Here is a 24,067-nt window from a genome sequence, read left to right on the forward strand (position 1 = left end):
AACATCCATGCCCACAGCAGGATTCGAACCCGCAGCCTTTTGGCTGGAGAGTGGATATGCTAACTGGACAGACTGACTATTGACTATAAAAACTGCAGAAGAAAAAAAATATAAACTAGATAAATGAAATTCCTATGAAGGACAGCAGTCTCTGGGAGTATTCTTTGTTCTGCTTCTCTTGAATCTTTTTTACTATCCTATTTTCCAGACCACCATTGCTGGGGTCCAATGCCCTGCCATGTTTGCCGTGTGCTGTGACCCATGGACATTCGGAAAGGGGGATCCTGGTAGTCTTTCTTTCAAAATGGGCAGTCCTGAATGGCCCTGCCTGGATCAGTTGGCTAGTGGGCTTGCCTGCAAGGGTCAATGGTGTTGCAGTGTCTCTTACCTCATGGTCCAGGGGTGTAGAGCTCTTGTGCCAAACCAATAACTCTTGAGCATGAATTCTTCATCCTCAAACGTTTCAGGGGCACTAACAAAGTTCCAACCAAGCACCGATACTGTAAATGCAGCATTTGGTAACAAAAGTAACAAAGGATATATGAGACTAATATAAATGTAACAGTGTTTTTGATCATCCATGCAACAGGTAAGAAGCCAATAGAGAAAATGTCACCCTTCTTTATTCAAATGGTTTTAGGACTGACAGGACCTCCCAAAACTTAAGAAATTATGTTATGGCAATATCTTTGGGGAAACATTATCAGCAACATTTCAAGAAACTACTGGGATCAACATCAATGGGTGGAATACCGATCACAGTAACACCTCATAAAACACTCAATTCCTGTAAGAGGAGTGATATCACAGTGGGATCTCCTTGATGTTCCGGATGAGGAGATGTGTTCAGAGCTTAAAGATCAGCGAGTGACAGGGTGCGAGGTGTATCCTGATATGTAGGGATGGTCACTTGGTTTCAACCAGGAACGTCATCCTTGCTTTTAATACACCTAAGCCTTCAGCATTGGTAAAAGCAGGGTATCTCAGCTATCCTGTTAGAGTATACATCCCTAATCTGCTAATATGCTTTAAATGTCAGAAATATGATGCCCAAACTACCTGTACCAGTTATGGTAGTAAAAAAGCATGATAACAAATCTTGCTCTGCAAAAAAAGCTAAATGTGTCAACTGTCAGGGAGATCATCCAGCTTACTCTTGTGCATGTCAGAAGTGGAAAGATTAAAAGAAATACAAAAAATTAAAACAGAACAAAACATATCATATCAGAATGCAAAAAAGGAAAGCTCCAGCCACCACCACACCTGTGTTCTGAGATCCTCATATGCTGAGAAGGTAACAATTAAGAAAATTTCAACAGCACTGTGTCTCAATATGATCGCGAGTGCTTCTCTGTTGAGTACATCAATCGCATGACCTATGGCCTTACTCCACAGACAACTTCAAAAATTGGTCCCATTCATTCAGAACCTGTTTGTCATTTAAAGATAAACCACCAGATATCCCTACAGAAAAAATGGATACTTTGATATCCACTGAAAGTAAACTTGCCTACTGACCCTAGCACATATCAGACATATTGAATATTTTACCAGAGCACGAGATGGACACTGGCTGTTCATACTTCCCAAACACAACTTATAAATATAAACCTGACAAATCTATAAAGCCAAAACAATGGGAAAATTTTTACAATGGAACTGTCGTGAGATTTTGTTGCAGAAACACAAACCTTTCTGTTTCTGTCTACAGAAAACATGCTTAAGACCCAATGAGGATCCTACCTTAAGAAATTTCACTGTTGTATGCAAGGACAGAACTGGAGGCAGTCCTGCTCATGGAATAGTAGCTATTCTATTGGGCAGTCATATTCCTTCCCATCTTATGCAACTTGGAAGCAATAGTGATTCACCTTTCTGTAGGATTTCTTATCACGGTATGTTCAATTGATTTACACTGAGTACTGAGTTCAATGAAATTGATCTTGATAACCTTATCTTGCAACTGCCTCATACTTCTGATGGGTGACTTTAATGGTCACAAAACTCTGTGGGTAACACCAACACAAATAGACAAGGTCGAATCATTAAAAGAATCCCCAACAATAATGACCTCTCCATTTTGAATAATAGACTCGATACTTTCTTCCATACGCCTGCCCGCTCATATTCTGCAGTTGATCTTACAATCTGTTCTCCTTCCATTCTTCCACCACTCACATGGGACATTGAAGAGAACATATATGGATGAGATCACTCTCCTGTTCTTTGCACAATGTTTTCACAGGAACCATGTTCACCTACACAGATGTCCATATGGAAAATGGACCAGGCTGACTGGAACACTTTTTCTCACCTTGCAAAATTTAATGCTGATATCAGTCAAATACCTATCAATGAAGCAGTAAAGTATATAACAGAGTGCATTGTCTGCAACAGCCTCCATACCGAGAACATCATCTTGATTTCCACTCTGTCTAAAGCCTTAGTGGAACCCAGAATATGAGACAGTCAAGAAAGATCAACAGAGAGCATGGGGTATATTTTGTAGATACCCCACCACATCAAATATAACAGCTTTTAAGCTTGCTTGGACCAAAACATGTTATGTGAGACATCAGAGTCATAAACAATCATGGATCCAGTTTACTACATCAATTAATCAAATGACCAGTGCAAAAATTGTATGGGATATAATCCCAAACATTAGACATTGTCTACCTTCATATCCTCCTGAATTCTTAATACTGAAAGAGCAGTAACAGAAACAAAGGCTAAATTTTTCTACCAATGGGCTTGAGGCCATTTGTTGAGGAGGAACTAAAAAGAGCTCTTCTACTGTCTCACCCTAGTGCAGTAGGTCCTGATGATGTCCATTATGAAATGATAAAAAATCTATCATCATTTTCTATGGATCTCCTTCTCTTAATTAACAACAGAATACTTGCACAGGAAGAGTTTCTGGATTCTTGGCATAAGTCAGTTGTCATTGCTTTCCATAAACCAGGAAAGGATCCAACACAGCAAATAATTATTGACCTATATCGTGAAAATTATGGAAACAACTACTGTGTTAGAGTAAAACTTTAGTGTAATGTAAACCAAAATAAACACTTGACATTTTGACCTTCATATTAAAGTCATCATCTGGAGTATACACATATATATATACAAAGAAACAAGTTGCACTACAATCTACATGGTATGCTAAAGTTACTGATCAACTGTTAAAACTATTGGCCTGACCTCTGGTGAAAAAAAAACAACCTTACTACATCAAGGCTAGTGTTATTTTTTTATTATTATCTATTAGATTACAAAATTAAATTAAGCTAGAGAGCAACATGTTCACACAAAAAATTACAGTGGAACCTCGGTTGTCGAACTTAATTCATTTCCGAAGGATGTTCGGAAACAATTGTTTGAAAACAAACCATTTTCCCATAAGAATTAATGTAAAATGGATTAATCCATTCCTGAACCCAGATGATTGTTTATTTAAACCTTTACAACAGTACTTGATGCATAAGATCGTATACAAACATAATGAAAATGCATAAAATCTTGCATAAAAAGAATAAACACAATAAATAGATAAAATAAAAACGAAAATTTAACTATACATATGGAGGAGAGTTGATGGCATAAGTGGAAGGAGGTGAGTAAGGGGAGTCCCCTTCCCTAAAAACATCAGGTTACTGTCCTTCTGGGTTTTTTCTCTTTCTATTTTCTCTCTCTTGACACCACTCGACTCTGCTTGAGACACACTAGGCCTCTGTCTCACTAAAAACCTGTCCAATGACATTTGTTTTTGCCTGCGTTTTAAAATGTTTCTGAAGTGAGACATGACACTGTCATTGAAATGGTTTATGATGCAGTTTACTACAGCTTTGTGAGGGTGATATCTTGCCACAAAAATTTGCGCCTCACCCCATTTTGCATATTTCTTTGATCAAAGAACTAGGAACATCCTCAATCCCTTCCTCTGTGTCTGAAGACATTTCCTCCACCACTATCTTTTGCTGAAGGTGTTCCAGTTCTTCCGTGGTGAGCTCATTCCTGTGATCCTCCACTAACTCCTCCACATCAGCATTGTCAACTTCCAAGTCCGTGCTTTTGCCCAGAGACACAATATCATCAACAAGAGCAACATGCTCAGCCTCAATGTCTCTGTCTGCTACACAGTCTGGCCACAATTTCCTCCGGGCCAAGTTCATCGTCCTGTAAGTCACTTGTGCCCCAGTCTTTGTCAAGGATACTTAAGCAATGGAGGATGTTGAAGTGATTTTTCCAGAATTCTCTGAGTGTTAATTCTGTGTCAGAGGTCACTTCAAAACACCTTTGAAACAGTGCTTTGGTGTAGAGTTTCTTAAAGTTTGAAATGACCTGCTGGTCCATAGGCTGAATTAGAGAAGTTGTGTTAAGGGGCAGGAACTTCACTGTGATAAAATCAGACTCCTCCACTAACTCGTCCTCCAAGCCTGGAGGGTGAGCAGGAGCTTTGTCCATCACAAGAAGGCATCTAATTGGTAAATTTTTTTCTTGAAGGTATTTTCTCGCACTTGAGGCAAAGACTTCATGAATCCACTCAATAAACAATTGCCTGGTTATCCAAGCCCTACTATTAGCCTTCCACATAACAGACAATTTACTTTTCGTCACGTTATTTTTCCTAAACACCCTCGGATTCTCAGAGTGGTACACAAGCAATGGCTTCGCCTTGAAGTCTCCACTTACATTTCCACATAGCAAAAGAGTCAGCCTGTCCTTCATTGGCTTGTGCCCTGGCAATGCTTTTTCCTCCTGAGTGATGTAGGTTCTTTTTGGTTTCATCACAGTTGAACACTTGTTGGGTAAGAAAACCCTCTGCCTTTACATAGTCACTAAATTCTTGCACACATTTCTCAGCAGCTTCTTGGTTCGAACTCGCAGCCTCCCCATGCCTAACCACACTATGTATGCTGCTTCTCCTCTTAAATTTCTCGAACCACCCTCTACTAACTTTGAACACATCAGTATCAGCACTCGTACCAGGGTTTTTCTTTAACAGATCATCATGTAATCGCCTCACTTTTTCACAAATTATAGCCTCAGAAACACTATCACCAGCTAACTGTTAATCAGCAACAATTTTTCCACTTCTTCAATCATCTGTGATCTTGGTTTAGTAAGAACTTTCACACCTCTTGCAACATCAGCTCTCTTGATCGGCTCTTTATTTTTGAGTATTGTACATATCGTCGATTTTGCATACCGAACTGCATAGCAAGATTCGAGACACAAACGCCATTTTCATGTTTGGATATACTTTCTTTTTTCATTTCTATCATAGTTCTAACAACTTTTCTTTTCACTTTGCTGCTATCACTATTCTTCTGTAGCCCCATGGTGGCTTAATTAATAATACTTTATGGAAAAAAAACAACAAAACACAAAGAAAATCAAGAAAACTCACTGCAAATTCGAGCAAGTGTCTGCACTGAACGAAGGTTGTCACGTAACTGATGCTTTCCAGCCTTACAGCTCATCACGCGGAGCACATGGTTGCCGTTTGCCTGTTCGGAAACCAGGGCATTTTTTGTTTGGGAATCGAATTGTTCAAGAACAGAGCGTTCGACAACCGAGGTTCCACTGTACTTATATAAGTATACATATAAATGATAACAAACCAGTATGAATAGTGTCCAATAAAAGCTGAAAAATTGCTAATAGCTTAGTCCTAAAGTCAGGATTTGCTGGAAAACTAAGTGGGCTGAATGTCCAAATCCTTGAGATTTTTATGCCACCATTATTGTTAAGATCAGGATGGTTAATCAAAATTTCACGGGTTTCTTTAAATTTCCATTCACACCGTGTTTTTGTATGATGTAAAGAACAAAATACTTTTCCAATCAATTTGGTGTAGGGTGTTAGGAGCATGGCCTGCTTCACCAAAATTGTTAAATTAAAAGTAATGTGTCGTTTGTGTTCTTTTTTATAGGTAGGGATTGTGGTGGGAAAACTTGATGTACAATCCCCTATCATTTGGCATAAATGTTGACAACATTGCCTACACCAAACATTACAGCATTCCTCCATGGCAGGCTTACACTCCATTCTGCAACCTCTCACTTTGTCAGCTACAGAAGTCATACTCCATCTGTCTACCTACAATTTTTTAATGCACACAGAGCAGCCCACCGATTTCTTGCCTATCTGTATTGATGGTTCAAGAACTGATACCTATGTTGGCTGTGCTGCTGTGTTTCCTGACATTATCTCCAACCAGATCTGACCTCGTTGCAGTAATTATACAGCAAAGTTGCATGCCATTCAGCTTTCACTTGTGCATATAAAATAAAACCGCTACCAAAAGTGTGTAATTTATAGAGACTCATTGAGCTCTTTACAGGCTATCTCCTCTCCTATGTATAATCACATCGAGTGCTGTATGAGGTGTTACACCTGTTGTGCAAATTGAAAACCCTTAATTTTGATGTTCAGTTGTGCTGGATTCTCAGCCACTTTGGAATTAAGGGAAATGAGACAAGCTGCTAGATCTTTCTCCATGTACTGTTTGACAATACAGTAATCCCTTGATTAATGCGCCTAATGCGTTCTTTAAAACAGGCACATTAATCGAAAACACACTAATTGAATATAATAACCTATGGGAAAAAGTATAATTCACTCCTGAAATTTCTTTTTTGACCCTTAATTTTTTTTTTATAAAAGAATTAGGGTGTATCTCAGAGCCTAGTTAAGGGAAAACCATGAAGCTGAAAGACAATAAAACATATTCAGTATATAAATTTATTATTCTACTTAAAAAAGAATTGAGCTAACGTAGTTTGGTGGACATTCTGTTTCTTTTATTCATACAACTGATTGTCTGGCCCCATTGTCCCTTCTACTACTTCTGCAAATTTTACTGCTTCTCTCCTCATCAGGGTCAGCCTTTAAGCATTGCTGTCTAAAAACGTCATTGTACAAAAAATATTTTTAATTGTTTCTGTGAAATTTCTTTGGGCTTGTCAGTGATTAAATTTTCTTCGTATTCTTCAGGATCTTCCAGCTGTACATCTAAATTTACCAGGTCAGAATCACTCAATTTCTCAGAATGAGAGTTAATTAACTTAGATTAATTTCAAAAGCCTCTAAAATCATTTGTGCAATGTGGAAGAATGTGCTTCCAAATGGCTCGCATATTGCTAACAGTAATTTCATTTGACTTTGCAACTTTATAACCAGGCTTGACATTTCTCTGATTTGGCCAGAAAAGTCTTGGAAGGCATTCGCTTTCAAGAAAGGCCGGTTTCATCGACATTAAATATTTGTTGGTCAAAATAGCCCCTTCTTCCACAATTTTCTTCAAAATCACTGGATAATTTGCAGCCACCTCCTTATCTGCACTTGCAGCTTTGCCTGTGATTAGAACATTATGTAAGCTATTTCTCTTTTTGAAACGCTCAAACCACCGAGCACTAGTGTGGAATTCTTCTTTTCCATCATTGATACCCCTTTCTTTCAAGGTTGCAAAGAGACTTAATGCTTTTGATTTAATAAGTTCAGTGCTTATAAGGGATCCATTTTTGGTTACAATCTTCAATCTATGTAGAAAGAAGTCTCTCTAATTCAATCATTATAATACATTGATTTCAAGTGCATACATGATGCACTTGAATCAGCCTTGCCTTTCTCTTTGTATTCAGCAACTTAGCTTAAAATTGCTCTTATAGTTGATTCACCCATTTTGCAATCTTGTCCTATCTTTGCTCTAGACTCGCCTTGTTCATTTTTCTTTATTATTTCAAGTTTTTCTTCCAATGAGATTACTTTTCGAATAATTTTCACACTTCTACTCTTTGCTCACTAATTCTCTTACTCATGATGAAACGTTGGGAAAATACTTTAAAATAAAAAAAGTAAGGAAAACAATTGCAAAGAAGGCATGAGATAGGATCAGTAAAAGGCTATGTAATTAGACATAAATTTTGAATGTAAATTTGAAACATAGTGTATGGAAATAGTATAGTACTGTATGCTATTAAAAAATGACTGTAAAATGTTTTAAATCGGTAACTAAATGATTTCATCCTGGTGAGTGGTTTTTTAAAATAGTTAGCCATAAAAAATGCATAGATAGAAAATTTTTAAAATCTGTAACATTTATTTTTAAGATGTATATAGGTGCACTAATCGAATTTGCATATAGAAATAAAATGACGCACTAATTGGAGGCGCATTAATCGAGGGATTGCTGTATCATATACTGACTACAGAAAATTTATAAGATCAAAGCTAATTGCTCAAAGGCAGTCATAGGAAGAAGCATTGACAAATGAATTATATGACTTTAAGCCTGTAATTAAGCATTAGCATTCTAGTCAACATATAAAGAGAAGAAAGGAAGTTGTTCTTGCTAGGCTCTGCATAAGTCACAGCCATCTTACACATTCTTATTTACTGAGGGCTGATGACCCTCCCATGTGTGAAAAATGCAATACATGTCTCACTATTTGTTTTTACCTATCTATCCAAGCCATATACACTCAGGCAGATTGCATGATGTTTTTAACTTTCTACAAAGAATTAATTTGTACAAACACATTTGACTGTCATTTTGTTTATGTGTAGATATTGCATTGTTTAACTTAAATTTTGTACACACATATTATTTATGTATGTACATACTAAACTTAATGTTTATCCATGCATATTGTATAATAATTTCTTTTTGACTATTTATGTACTGCTGTAATAACATTTGCTGTAATTTTATTTATATGTAGATATTAGCTTAACTGACTTGGATTTTGTACATGCATTTTGTTTATTAGTTTAATTATTTATTAAATAATATTATTTAATTATTAAATTAGATTAAATATTAAATGAAACTGTTAATTATTTATGTACTGCTGTAATTTTTGGCCTGATCTATTGCTGTAACTTTTGACCTTGTGTGCTGCTGTCACCTTTGCCGTAATTTTGTTTATATGTAGATGTTGCATTGTGGAACTTAATTTTTGTGCATGCATATTGTTCACTAATTTCTATTTGACTATATGCATGCTTTTGTAACCTTTGTTGTAATTTTGTTTATATGCTTCATTGCTTGGCTTGGTTTTTGTACTTGTGTATTGTTTACAGTTTTTCTTTGACTGTTTATGTGTTGCTTAACCTTTACTATGGTGCAGTATGACCTTTGCTGTTTTTGTGCCAATAAACCAACCAGCCAGCTCTCTGGCACAAAAAAAAAAAAGCACAGAAATACATAAAGAGCTAAAAAATAGACTCAATATTGGACAATATGTAAAGAGCTAAAAATAGACTCAATATTGGACAAAATTACAAATACCAAAATAATTGGTTCAAACATAATGAAAGAATGGACAGTTCAAGACCACCCAAAAAAAGATACTTTGATACCACCCAGTTGGAGAATGTAGAGGTAAGGGAGGAGCAAGAAATGATGGTATGAGACCGGAACAGGCCATTGGGCCTGAATCCCTGAATTGATAACATTTTTATTACGCTAATGTCATTATTGCAACAATTTAAAAATGCATGCATGCACACATACAGTATTTTAGCTGAGACCAAGGGTGCATGTGTCAAGCTTCAGGCTATTTTTTAAGGATAAACCCAAATAAATTTCAGAGTTTCATCTAAGCTGTTATGAGATTTAAACCACGATAAGTTGAGTTCATATCTGTTACTCACCATCCTACTGGAATATAGCCTTTAACAAAACATTTAGATTGTAGTTCACCATTAAACTATGTTTGAACTAATAGTTTGCTTTTTTGCATATTTCACTGTATTAAAAATAGCATTTGAAATTCAAGATTTTCACTTTTGTTTTCATAGCTTCAACCCTATTACAACAGTAAATATGATTAAAGTTCTTACTAGGATAATAGCTGAAGAAGATGTAAGTTGTTACATATTTACTCAACCCATCCCATATATTTATCTTAAGTTTTTATTTATTTATTTTTATCATATAGGATTATATTTTTTTTGTTTATTTATGTTATTTTTCTTTTTATATACAGTGAGTCCTAGACTTTATTATTATTATTAAACAAGACCTCATGGAGTCAAAGACTCATCTGGGAGGTCCTTTTATCACACACACATCTCATCATACCGTGTCTTAAACACACTCAAACTCCTTGCAGACACCACACTCTCAGGCAAGGCATTCCAATCATTCACAACTCTGCACGAAAAAAACCTCCTCTCACTCCCCTACTCACACCCTCTTTATACAGTTTCCAGGGATGACCTCTGGTTCTCCCCTGATCTCCCACTATTCTCTGTAGAACTTCTCCACCATTAATCTTGAAAATCCTCATAAATCAAATGATGCTTATATATGATGCTTTTTTGACACATGTATTCATTTCAGAAAGATAGTTAAGATAAGCAAGTTCTGCTTATGAAAAAGAAAACTTTGAAAAATTTAATTTTATTCAGTATTCTATCAGGTTCATAAATATAAAAACATATAATTTTAAGAAAACTACATATTGCATACCAATTGTTTAATATTTTTGACTCTGCAGATGTTGATAGCTTCTTGAAGTACTTGTCCAATGATGTTTGTACTACCACTGTATCTTCTTCCCCCCCCCCCCATCATAAATCAATTTATAGCATTGCAGTATCATCATGTACTGCTCTAGTGTCAGTCTATCAATCATTTTGAAGCATTCTGCTGTCTGATTAGTCTTAACAGTGGTTTGGTAGTTAAGCTTCTTGTTCTTCCATGAAACCTCATCTTTTTTTCTTTGATCTTTAAGCTCCATTAATGCTTCATTACTCATTTCTTTTGTATTACTTTGAACAATTCATTGAAATTGTTTTTCTCTAATTTAATTCTGATGCTTGGTTATTTCCATGAGGGGTCTAATTACATTTTCACGTTCTTCAGAACTACTTCGATGATATGGCTCCCGGTAGTTCAGTGTCTCTTAATGCCTGTCTGAATGTTCATAGGTAATCCTTTTTTGAGTCTTTATGATATCTTGATCCATGGGTTGAAGGGAGAAGTTGTATTTTTAGGCATGAAGATTGTTTTGAATTTATGATAGTCACACATAGTTGTTGGGTGACCAGGTGCATTATCCATCAGCAGCAGTGTTTTAAAAGATTGGTTGTTTTACTTGTAATATTTTCCAACATGTATAAAATGGAGAAACCAGTTTTGAAACGTTTTATGGGTCACTCATACTTTCAATTCAATTAACAGCAAGTAGCAGTACCTATGAAATGTTTTGAGACCTTTGAGTTTCACTACAAAATACTAACATGTTTTATTTGCATTCTCCATCAGCATTTCTACCAGAAAGAAGCATCATGCTGTCCTTTGATGCTCATCCAATCTTGTCCACATTAAAAATCTGTAATATTAGGTAATCCTTGTTTTTGATGCAGAAATGATTTTATACCAATGTCTTAGGGCACTCCATAACTATTACTGTAGTGTTTGCACCATCTGCCTCACTAGTCACTTTGGTGTTATGTAGTTTAAAATGCCTATAAAATCTCTGAAACTATCTGTAACTTCTAATGGATGTATCATCAGCAACATTCTCAATACATTTACCCTTTAGTTCTGCAAAAAAAAAAAAAAAAAAAGGGCTGATGTCTTTCTTTTGTATGAACATAAAACTTAACAACATTCGTTGTGATTATATGTCTTCTATTTGGTTACTAATATTTTTTCCCCATTTCATTTACTAATATGCTTCTCTTCTTGGAAATGATCATGGATTGCACTGGCACTGAACTTTTCGCATACTACATAATCCAAACTTTATCTGTATAATAACTCTGTCAATTCATTCATTTAATAAGCACTTGCAATATTTATGAACTTACTTATTACCTTTTTTTATGTTGTTTAATAATTTCTGCTTTAGTCTCTAAATTTATAATGCACCGCTTCTTACCACTGTGAACATATATATTCTCATCACTTTTACCCTTCTCAGACATATTTAACTATGAACAAAATGATTTAAGTTAAAATGACATAAGTTAGCTGCGTGTTAACTTACTAGGAAGCCATCTATTATGTTCAAAGTGGCACTTAATAGATGACATTGTTGGTTGTAAGTCAAGGTACTGCAACGGTATATACGAATCTGCATAGCTGAAATCATGTAAGTCGAGGACTTACTATATATGCATTCATTATCACATTACAATTAAGAAAGCTATGCTGAGTATATTTGTAACCACATACAGTAGGAAAGTTATGCTATACAGGTTATTTAATTGTGAGCTTCCAGTTATGTTTGAAAAGAAAGTTATGCTATACAGGTTATTTAATTGTGAGCTTCCAGTTATGTTTGAAAAATTGCATGAATGCAAAATCTGGGGGAAAAAGCCAGCCTGTTGGTTTTTTGAATGTAAATACACTAACTAGTGAGTTAACAGTAGTCCAATTTTTAGCTGTTATAGGCAGAAGTCAATGTGTACTGTCTACACCTCTCAGAATAATGACTAAAGTTCTGTAATACTTCACACAACTAAGTGGTAGATGAGTATCATTGCCTAATGTAATATCACTAGTTTGATGTTGCCAAACCTATCATTGGATCCCAGTGCAAATGTCTGGTTTATTTTCCCTCCCCCAATTTCTTTTCATAATGCAACATGAATGGTGTTTGCAGTTTACATCAGTCATCATGGATAGATCCAACATTTCTTCTTTTCAAGGCTTTAAAACACTTCTACAGACAAACTACTAGAATGGAAGCTGATATAGATGAAATCAGCTGGAAGCTTGGGATATATATATGAGCTATCTCAAGGGAGTCTAGTAGTGGTAGGTAGGAGTGGGCACTACTGCGGCCATGATTCTGAAAGAAATTCTTTATATGTATGACTTAATAAAGAATCTCTTGCTATATATTCCATGTCCCATTTTCAATTCAAAAACAACCATGAAAAGTCAAAGAGAAAATAGATTATTTGCAGATAAAGAAAAACCTCCCAAAGCTTTCTAGATTCACTTCACAGGTTGTCTTAGTTCCAACCTCAGTAATGTTCATATCCATATGAAAGCATCTCAAGTACTGGATATTCAAGTATACAGGGCATCTCACGTTTTTCCACTTACACTTCTATGACACTTTTCAAATGTTGCATTATGTTTCTAATATACGGTGTAAGAGAATTTCCAACTTAGAATCCTCTCTTTTTAGCTAAAAAAAATGTCTACTCGATTTGTTGTCTCTATTGCTCTTTTAATGCCACAAATCATTTTGAACTTCTTTTTTTTTTATTTCCTTTCATTAAATGTTGATTTTCTCTTGTATGTTCCTAATAGTGAAGTTTAGGTCTAATAGATCTTCTTTGGAGATTTTATTGTGTGTAACTCCTCCTGGCTTTTGTTTGCGAGAATTAGCCACCAGGTAACGCAAATGCTAAGACATTTGCTGTTACCATTGATTTTGCATAAATTGTTTAATGTCTACCAGAATATCAGGTAACCCTAAATAATTTCTAAACAAATATTCTAAATCTTTTACTCACTAATGACTTCTAAGTATACTCAGAGTGTTATCTGTCCTCTGTGTTATATGAATGCCAAGTGAGATGATCATTGTAACTTCTATACTTCATTTCCTTGGTTGGGTTATTGTTTTCCATCTTATGATCTAAACATCAATGCAAATATCCATTGCACTGAAGTCTAGTCTCCATGCTTTGATTCTCCAAGAAGTACACAAAGTTGTACCAGAGAAGAACTGAGCATATTGCAGTTGAAATATGTTCACATCTCCATCTTCCTCTTTTGTTTATACCAAACATGAAATAACTGCAAGCAAATTATTAACATATTGCAAACTGATTTTGAAAAAAGATAAATGCAGGAAAGTTGCATCACATCCAAATAACCATCATACTTTCTTTTCTCTCACCAAGGCTATTGACTAACTTCTATCCATGCATGCGCTTGGATGTTTTTTTTTTTTTTTTTTTTTTTTTTCCATAATTTCCCTTTAAAAAAAGCTGATCTCCTGGCTTGTTACTTTTCCTTCAATTGTTGCATTGAAGATTTTTGGTAATGTCCTTCATCTACTTCAAGCACACACTCAATGCTCCCCTTTTTCCCCTTCTTTGCCCGAAAGCAATCAGAAAATAACCAAACTGGATATCAAAAATTCTTCCGGTCCTGATGGCCTTTCTCCTATTGTACTAATGGTTTTATGTTACATAGTTGAATTCTGTTTTAATGGTATCTGTTTTGCAACCCTGGAAATTAGTCTATATTCAGTGCATTCCTAAAAGTGACAAATCTTCATCAAATTAATTCCCAATTTCTCTTACTGCAGTTCTTTTTTAAGTGATGGAAAAAATATTTATTACTCATTTTTTTATACTACAGGTATCTCTTGATTAACACGATTAATTAATCCCTTGATGTTATCGCATACATCAAAATTGTGTTAATCAAATATAATAATCAATGGTAAAAGTTACCATTTGAGGCTTTAGAGAAAGCAGCTGAGACAATGAAAAAGGAAAAGTTGGTCCTTGTTTCTTGTTGGGGATCTAAATAGCAGAGTAAGAAATGATTGTCAGACATACAAAAATATTTTGGGAAAATTTGGAGAAAAGAGCAAAGCTAATAATAATGGTAAATACTTGTTGGATTTCTGCTCAGAACATGCACTGGTTATTACTAACACCATGTTCCAACATAAAAATATGCACAAATTCATATGGAGAGAAGAGGCAAGGAACAAGAAAAGTCTCATTGACTATATTATTGTTGATAGCGATGTTTTATTATTATTATTATTATTATTCAGGCCTCCATGGAGTCAAAAGACTCTTCGTGGGAGGTCCTTCCTAAGTACATAAAGTCTGTCAAGACTCATTGAGGGAAGGTTCCCCCTAAGAAACACAAGTCTATTATAACACTCCTTAAACTCATTGACCGTTCTCGCTCTCACCACTCCATCAGGCAATGCATTCCACGGTTCAACCACCCTCCATGCAAAGAAACCATTCCTCACCCTCTTGCTCACAGTTTCCTTTCATAACTTCCAGGCATGGCTTCTTGTCATCACTCCTTCCCGCTGTTCAACCAAACGAAAGAACTCCCCAGTGTCAACCCTGTAACCACCTCTCAATAGTTTAAAAGTCTCAATCATATCACCTCTCCTTCTTCTATCCACCAAACTCTGCAGTCCACATTCCCTCAGCCGATCCTCATAACTATCCTTGTACAGTCCTGAAACCATCTTTGTCATCCGTCTTTGTATCCTTTCCACAGTTAATTTATCCCCTTCAAATCCTGGGGACCAAATCTGAGAACAATAGTCCAAGTGTGGTCTGATCAGAGACTTATACAACGGAATGATAACCCTCTTATCTCTGCAGGTCAGTGTCCTTCTCATAATTGCAGCAATCCTCTGTGTTACCTACACCACCTTTGCAATATGTCCCCTAAACTTCAGGTTTCTATCAATCATCAACCCCAGATCTCTCGTCTCCCCTACTTCCTCCAGTATAGCTCCTCCAATAGAGTATGCAGCGTTCTCGATGTGTCTGTAACCTCAAGACCTTACATTTTGCTGCATTAAACCGACACCCCCATTCATTTGCCCATCTATCTAGCTTATTCAAATCCTCTTGCAGGTCTACCACATCTGCACTATTACTAATAATCCTTCCCAGCTTCGCATCATCTGCAAACAACTGAATATCCCCTTGCAATTCACTGGCAATGTCATTGATACGAAGGTTAAACAATATAGGTCCTAGCACTGAGCCCTGTGGGACCCCACTTGTAACCCTCTGTCTCCTTGAAACTGCTCCACCATACACAACTCTCTGATACCTATCAGTCAGCCAATCCTGAATCCAGTTAACCAATCTGACATCCAGACCCATGTGCTGCAACTTAAATATCAGCTTATCATGTGGCACCCTATCAAATGCCTTTGCTAAGTCTAAGAAAATTGCAGTATATGCCTTTCCCTCATCTAATGTTCTTGTACCTTTATTATAAAAGGCTAGCATATTGCTAAAACAAGAGTGCCCTTTCACAAATCCATGTTGACTCTCACAGATAACATTACCTTCATCTGCCCAATGCTGTATACTCTCCCCCTCCCTCACTCGCCAAGATCTTAACAACTACTGATGACACACAGACTAGCCTATAATTAGACACTTCCAGTCTGTTACCATCCTTATGCAGTGGCACTATCTTACCTTCCTTCCATTCCCTGGGCACCTTTGCCGAAGCCAGACTTTCATTGAAAAGCCAGGTTAAAGGCACTGTCAGTTCCCTAGCACATTCTCTCAAAACTCGTGGTGAAATACCATCCATTCCCAAAGCTTTACTGACATCCAGAGTACTCAGTATCTGAAACACACTCTCCTCCTGTACCTCTAAACCTCGAACCAGCCCTATCCCTCTAGCATTAAAACTGACTCCTCTCGTAGTCAGTTTTAATTTTCCCACTGGTGCAGGACACCAGAGTGTACAGATTTGAAATTGGAAGTGATCACTATTTAGTCTTGAGCAGGATAAAATTGAATTTTGTATTGAAAATAAGAACATGTAAGAAAGTTTTAAAGCGAATAAAAGTTGAGCAGCTCTCAGATGTGAACTGTAGACTAAAATACACAATGATTATTGAAGAAAAAATGAAAGAGCTTAAGAACAGGAACCAAACCTTGGAGATTCAGTGGCAATCCTTGAAGAAAACCCTGATTGATTCAGCCAGAGAGGTATGTGGTGAGGTTGTCTGCAAGGATAGAAAATTCAGAACTCCATGGTGCACACAGGAAGTTAAAGAGGCAGTAAAAGAAAAGAAGAAAGCATATCTAAAGTTCCTGGCAAATAAGTCCGTTTGTGCTCTTAGAGAATACAGAGACAAATGTAAGAAAGCTAAACACTCTGTAAAACTGCCTAAATAAAAGTCATGGAAAGACTTTGGCAAGAACATAGAAAATAAATATCAAGAAGGTGGCAAAATATTCTGTAGGTTGTTGAAGAAGCTTAGAAACAGAGTAAAGAGCACTGTAAAAGGACTTAGAGATGATAAAGGTGACATGAAAACGTGAGAAAAAAAAGATATCCTTGAAGTATGGAGTAATTACTTTGAAAAATTGCTAAATGAAACAAGCAGTGATAGCACAGGGATAAAAAAACACTCAACAGTCTTACAATCAGAATATATATCCATACTTGAAGTAGAAACTTGAAAATGTGGAAAGGAAAAAACTATCAAAACTTGAAATGTGGAAAGGCAGCAGGAGTAGATGATATTCGACCAGAAATACTGAAGTATGGTGGTATAAAGGTCTTACAGTGGCTGCACTGCATAGTTCAGAAGTCCTGGACAGAGGGACATATTCCCGATGATTGGAGTAGAGCTCTTGTAGTACCCATATATAAAAAGGAAAATAAAACTGAATCTGAGAATTACAGTAGGTATTTCCCTATTGAGTGTTCGGTAAGATTTATGCAAGTATACTTGAGAAATGATTGAGAAGAATTGTGAAAAAAAAGCTTGGTGAAGAACAAGCTGGATTCAGGGCAAATAGAGGCTGTCAGGATCAGATCTTCACTTTACTACAAATAGTTGAGAAGTCATGGGAATATAACAAAGATCTGTATTTAAGTTTTGTCGATCTGGAAAAGGCATATGACAAGGTGCCATGAGAGAAGCTATTCAATACGCTACAGTTATATGGTGTCAATAGGGCATTATATCAAGCAATACTTAGTGTTTATAAGTTGTAAGTTAGCAGTTAGAATTGAAGGAAGTACAGGAAGATGGTTTAATGTTAAATGTAGTGTGAGACAAGGATGTACATTATCCCGTCTATTATTCATTATCTATATCGATCACATTATGAAGGAAAGTGGTATTAAACATGATATCAGAATTGGAGATGTTAATGTCAGCTCTTTGCTTTATGTAGATGATGTTATAGTTCTAAATTAAATTAATCTGCTACAAGTCTGCAAAATTCCCTGACTAAATTGTCAGGGAATCTTGCAGACTTGTAGCAGATTTATTACAAGTCTGCAATAGTTCATACCATATCTATAACTGTTGTAATAGATATGGTATGAAGGTCAGCAATAAAAATATGAAGACAATGAAAATAGGCAGAATCGTTGAAAATGTCAACTGTGTTATGAATGGAGAACCCGTGGAACAAGTAAAACATTTCAGCTACCGAGGCATGATTTTTAGTGAAGATGGTAAATTAAATATGGAAATAGACAACAGAATCAACAAAGCTGTTGTGTTAGGAAGTCAGTTGAATAAATTCATATGGCTAAATTAGCTGTATACAAAACAGTGTTCAAATCAGTTTTAACTTATGGATCTGAGAGCTGAGTCAGAAGTAAAACACATGACCAAAGACTAGTGACTGCAGATATGAGAGCCCTGAGAAAGATTAGAGGCATGAAATAGATGGCATCAATGGCAATATCATATTAAAAACGAGAATATTTGTAAAGAAGTTGACATTGTCAGCATCCAGGAATGCGTTAGCAGAGCTAATCTCAAGTGGTATGGTCACTTAAACAGAATGGGCAAGGAAAGATTAAAAAAACAAGTGTTCTCTGCCAGGCTGGCAGCAAACGACCCAGAGGAGGACCAAAATATAGGTGTATTGATACAGTATAAAGTGCCTTAGAAGATAGAAATATAAGACCTGATAATGTTGGAGTTTTGACAAGTAACAGACTGATTGGGTGGAAAATTGTAGATAGGAAGTTAATAATGATGTAAATTTTTCATGTAGTACTATCCTGTACACCCCGTTGAGGGTACATGGCAAGAATTTGATGATGATGTACCTACATTAGTTACTGCAATTTTTATCAAAAAAAGTTATTAAGAGTCCTTTGAACAGTTTTAGTTTTTTTCTTATCAGCATAAATTCTTTGATTGTTCATTGCCAGTTCTTTGATTGTTATCTCCTTTGGAACCTCATCTTCACATTCCATTTGTTCGTTGTCTTCATATGTGCATTGTTATTTAATTTCAAGAAGATCATTGTTGCTGAAATTTTTTGAATTTGAATCCAATAATTCTTTAACATCTTCTGCATCAACACTATCAAAACCAAGGGCTTCAATTCCAACGATTTCTTCAACCACATTGTTCAGAGGATTTTGAAAACCACCTGAGTCATTAGCGCAATCTAATGACTCAGGTGGTTTTCAGAATCCTGTGAACAACGTGGTTAAAGAAATCACACTTGCTCTCACGAGTCATGAATATTTTCAATTGCGTGTTTAATGTTAAAATTAGGCTTTATAGCCAGGCTGCAGCTCTTCTTTTTTTGATATAATTTTTTTTTTGAATCCAATAATTCTTTAACATCTTCTGCATCAACACTATCTAAACCAAGGTCTTCGATTCCAACGATTTCTTCAGCCACGTTGTTCACAGGATTTTGAAAACCACCTGAGTCATTAGTGCAATCTAATGACTCAGGTGGTTTTCAGAATCCTGTGAACAACGTGGTTGAAGAAATCACACTTGCTCTCATGAGTCATGAATGTTTTCAATTGCGTGTTTAATGTTAAAATCAGGCTTTGAAAATTACTTTATAGCCAGGCTGCAGCTCTTCTTTTTTTGATATAAAAGTTCTAGATAGCATTTTTTTTTCAATAGAAGCTAGTTTCATCTACATTGAAAATTTGGTGGTAATCTTAATCATTTTCTTCGATACTTTTCTGCAGCTCAGCGGGAAATGTAGATGCAGCATCTTCATTGGCACTTGCAGCTTCACCTGTTATTTTCACATTCTTTAGTCCAGCCCTAGATTTTAAATTTTCAAGCTAGCCTTTGCTAGCTGCAAATTTTGAATTGTCTTCTTTATATTTTTCTCTTTAAGTCTTGAAAACAGGCTTAGAACTTTGGCCGTGATATTATCATGCTCACAACTTTCTTTCTCTCAGCCAGGAAACTGTCCTAGAGGTTTGCATGTTTTTGTGTGGTAAATTTAAAGGCACATTAATGAAAATTCTTCTTGCGTATATAAAGGGATTGTTGCAATTAATTTTGCAGTGTTAATCAATTCCCTCGTTAAGCAAGGGATACCTGTACAAGTAAACCTCTCAACTCATAAACAGTCACCAGTATGGTTTCCATTCCTGTTGATCACAAAGGATTGGATCTTTTTGTTTGTCACTCACCTTTGGATAGATGGACAATTGCCATGGAAATGTTTGATAGATCTCGGGTGCCTGTTATTGAGTGACCGTCTTCTGACTTTTTCAACTGGGTTTGCCAGTTTTCTGTTGAATGCACATTGTGTGATGGTGAGTTTATTGTTATCTTCAAAATTTGTGGATAGAAACGAAGTTCTTTCCCCTACTGTCTTCCATATATCCATTACTTCTGTGTATTTCACCACAAGGATCTATTCCTACACTCTCTTCTATACACAGTTGACTCATAGGAATAGTTTGTTATTTGGTAATTTATAGGTATCATTCTGTCTGTGGTGATTTTTCGATTGGAACTTTCAAGGAGTTTGTTAGAGTGAGTAAGTTTGATAGTTGTATATTGCACTGCTCTTTCTTATTTAACAAAGACAAACAGAACTTCCAGAATATAATCCAAACTGTCAAAACTGTTTCAAGTTGCGATGGTGATAACCTTGTTAATTTCAGTTCTGACAGGTAAAAACTCATTCCTGTCATATTTATTTCTCACAGAAAAAAAAAAAAAAAAATCCTTCCACTCTTACTTTTGATAACACTCCAGACAGAATGTAATTTCTCTTCTTTGAATATCTGTCCTGAAGTCCTTCATAGTGTAAAAGTATATTACAGATACCAACTTATCAGTATCCAAAAATTAAGTTTTTGCTTTCGCTCAATGTGTTCTTTACCTCTGAACAATTTCATATAAATTACAAATCATTTACCTGTTAAATACTTGACTCATACAGAGAATAGAAATTATGTTGATTAATGTCCTATCTCTCACCAGTTCACTCTGCTCTTCACGTATGCATTCAATTTATGCTGTTTGCATTTCCTATAAATATTTCTATGGTTGCTGTTCCTCATAATTGGCATCAGTAATTCACCCACTTTCCTTGAATCTTTTAAACATCTGCAAGAGCTATTCAGTACTCCTCCACAGTTGAACTCCAAACTCACAGAACATATTTCTTTTAATTCGTTCATTTCTTCTACTTCTGCTGATTAAAACTTTCTTTCTTCTTATGTACTAAAGAGCACAATTTACATGTCTTCAAATTTAATAAGTTTGTTCTCTTTTTCTTCTCAGCTACTATCCACACTGCATGCAACTTATAGGACACACATATAACATTACAAATGTTAATTGTTAATAATTTTTTTTCCAAGTATATCTATTCACACCTATTCTTTCTCTCTCTTATATTTCCCATCCTTGCATGGCTTACTAATGATGGTTCACATATTTAGACATTTTTGGAATTCAGATATATCAACCAAATATAGCATTCTTTGTAATTATTGCTTTCTAATATATCCTAAAACAAGCATATTAGCCCCCCCCCCCATCTCCCATGCAGATTTTGCTAGAGTTGAAGAACTGTCACAAAGTGTGGCATGTTTGCCAAAACACAAGCATGAAATTGCAACAGGGCATGGTATTTTCTCTCAACCTGCCAGATGGTTAGTGTGATTTCAAGAGAGTGTCGATTGCCTAACATGAACGTGTTAAACTAAACCCCCATTTGTTTGCCCATCTTTCTAGCTTATTCAAATTCTCCTGAAGGGCTACCACCTCAGCATTATTACTAATAACCCTTTTAGCTTATCTCCCAGCAAATTCATTGACAATGTCATTGATATAAAGGTTAAACAATATGTCCCAATACTGAGCCCTGAGGGCCTACTTGTAATCTTCCGTGTCCTTGATACTACTCTCCCATACACAACTCTGATATCTATCAGACAGCCAAATCCCAATCCACTTTTGTAAAATCCAAAAAAAAAGGGGCAGTATATGCCTTTCCCTCATCAGCTACTCTTGTTATTTTATTATAAAAGCCAATTAGCCAATTTTATTATAAAGCCAAAATAATAAGAAAACAATTACAATAACTGTTTCAAGCTTTTTTGATGAAAGAATCCTTAAAGCCATTCATGTTGCATTTTAATGGAATAATTTATAGCACAAAGAGAAATAATTAAACAGTAGGATTAATCATTTCAATATCTTGTCTCAGTCAGAGACATCGTCAGGAATACATTGTTAAAATGTATTCCTGACGATGTCTCTGACGTGTGGAGTGAGTTTGATGGGTGAAAGGATCTGTATAAGATGGATGGCTTGCTTGAATGGTTACGGTGTAAGAAGACTTGAGAAAGTGTTACTGAATGTAGTGGATGTGCCAATTCAGGGAAACTAGATTTGTTAAGGAGAGTGTGGAGAGGACACACGGGAGGAAGGAATTGGATTTTATGCGGTTATGCGGAGGGTGAGTTCGAGGTTATATCGTAGTGAGTAGTGTTCGTGCAAGCTCCTGATAAGATAAGTATTATTTTCAGTTATCGTTGATAAAATTACTTAATATTGCGTAGTTTTGTTTGCCTTGCGTATTTTAGTGCGTCTGTTTGTGTGTTTTTGGTGTGTTATAACCTATAATTTGATAAAACACGTTGCAAATAAGTATGGCACCTGCACGAAGGAAAATGGCGGCCAGTAATGATGGTTCGCCATCTTTATCAAAGAACGGTAGTATAAAAGAAATGAGTCAGTGTACTAGCTGTGAAATGTACGCTTGCGGAGTGCAGTCGGAGTGTGGTTAGAAGATAATAAAGGATTGAATGTGTGTAGAAAATGTAGGGAGAATGAGGAATTGAAATGTATTTCGGATCATGAGTGTAATATTTTTGTCAAACTTCAGAATGAAGAAAATAGGGATATGACAAGAAACGGCAAGGTTGTACATGAGAATTGTGAGAGTGTGAATATAGAAAGTGTGAATGATAGTATTAAATATTTCTCAGAGAATAAAAAAGATGAGATAGATGCATTGAGTGAGATCGCGTTGTTGAAAGGTGCGATAGAAAGGGCAAAACAGCAGCTAGAGTGCATGAACAAAAGTCGACTGAATGAACCAACCAATAATAAAAGGTATGACAGGTAAATAGACGTATGAATGTGAACATGAACAAAATGAAGGATAGAGTGCTGTATGGAGACTCGTTAGTACGAGGTGTGTTAGTAGAGGATTTGACAAAATCGTACCAACCTGGTGCGACCATAAAGGATGTAACTGAGTCTATTAAAGAGCAAAAGGAAAGGGTGAAAGAAATGATTGTTGTGGCAGGTACGAAAAGGAGATAAAATGGAAATGATAGAAGACCTGAATGAATTGTTTGAGGTAGCAAAAGAAAAGAGTGAGAGAGTTAGAATGATTAGTCTTTTGCCACGGTATGACAGTGAAATGTTTAAAAGGAGGGCCATAATTGCGAATGACTTTATGCGTGGGTTATGTATGACGAGTGGTGTGGAATTTGTGAACGTGTGCAGTGAGTTTGATGGGCGAAAGGATCTGTATAAGATGGATGGCTTGCATTTGAATGGTTATGGTGTAAGAAGACTTGAGAAAGTGTTGCTGAATGTAGTGGATGTGCCAATTCAGGGAAACTAGATTTGTTAAGGGGGGGGGGGGGGAGTAGATATACAGTCCTTAGGGAGGCATTTGAATGTAAGAATGAACATAATATGCCACAGCAAATTAGGGCAACAAATCAGAGTGGGATAGTTAATATAAAAACATCAAGGTAGGGTTGGGACTAATGGGGGTCTTAAATTCATGTACACTAATACTAGGAGTATTAGGAACAAGAAGGAAGAGTTTTTGGCCATGGTTGGCACTTCCAGACCACAGGTTATTGGTATTAGTGAGACATGGCTGACTGTAGATGATATAGCCAGTGGGATTGAATGTGATGGGTATAGTGTGTTCAGGAATGACAGAGAGAATAAAATGGGGGGAGGAGTATTGTTGATGGTAGCTGATGAGCTACAGCCAAGGAGAATAGAAGTTGAATTGCAGGATAGAGAAAAGAGCACATTTGAGGCCATTTGGTGTTAGATTGTGG

The 24,067-nt window shown here is 36.1% G+C and overlaps 1 protein-coding gene across 8 annotated transcripts in view; it reads left to right on the forward strand.

The window, feature by feature from the left end:
* Positions 1-24,067, forward strand: part of Rad17 (Rad17 checkpoint clamp loader component) — a 404,427-nt gene that overhangs the window by 169,004 nt on the left and 211,356 nt on the right. For all 8 annotated transcript variants that reach the window (XM_090401715.1, XM_090401712.1, XM_090401709.1 and 5 more), the window contains one exon: positions 9,811-9,874. In XM_090401715.1, coding sequence (XP_090257841.1) covers positions 9,811-9,874 — 64 coding nt within the window. The remainder of the gene's footprint in view (positions 1-9,810; positions 9,875-24,067) is intronic.

This window comes from Typopeltis vanoorti, chromosome 12 (assembly GCF_054136105.1).
Source record: "Typopeltis vanoorti isolate ZY-2024b chromosome 12, IOZ_Tvanoo_1.0, whole genome shotgun sequence".
Classification (NCBI taxonomy): domain Eukaryota; kingdom Metazoa; phylum Arthropoda; class Arachnida; order Uropygi; family Thelyphonidae; genus Typopeltis; species Typopeltis vanoorti.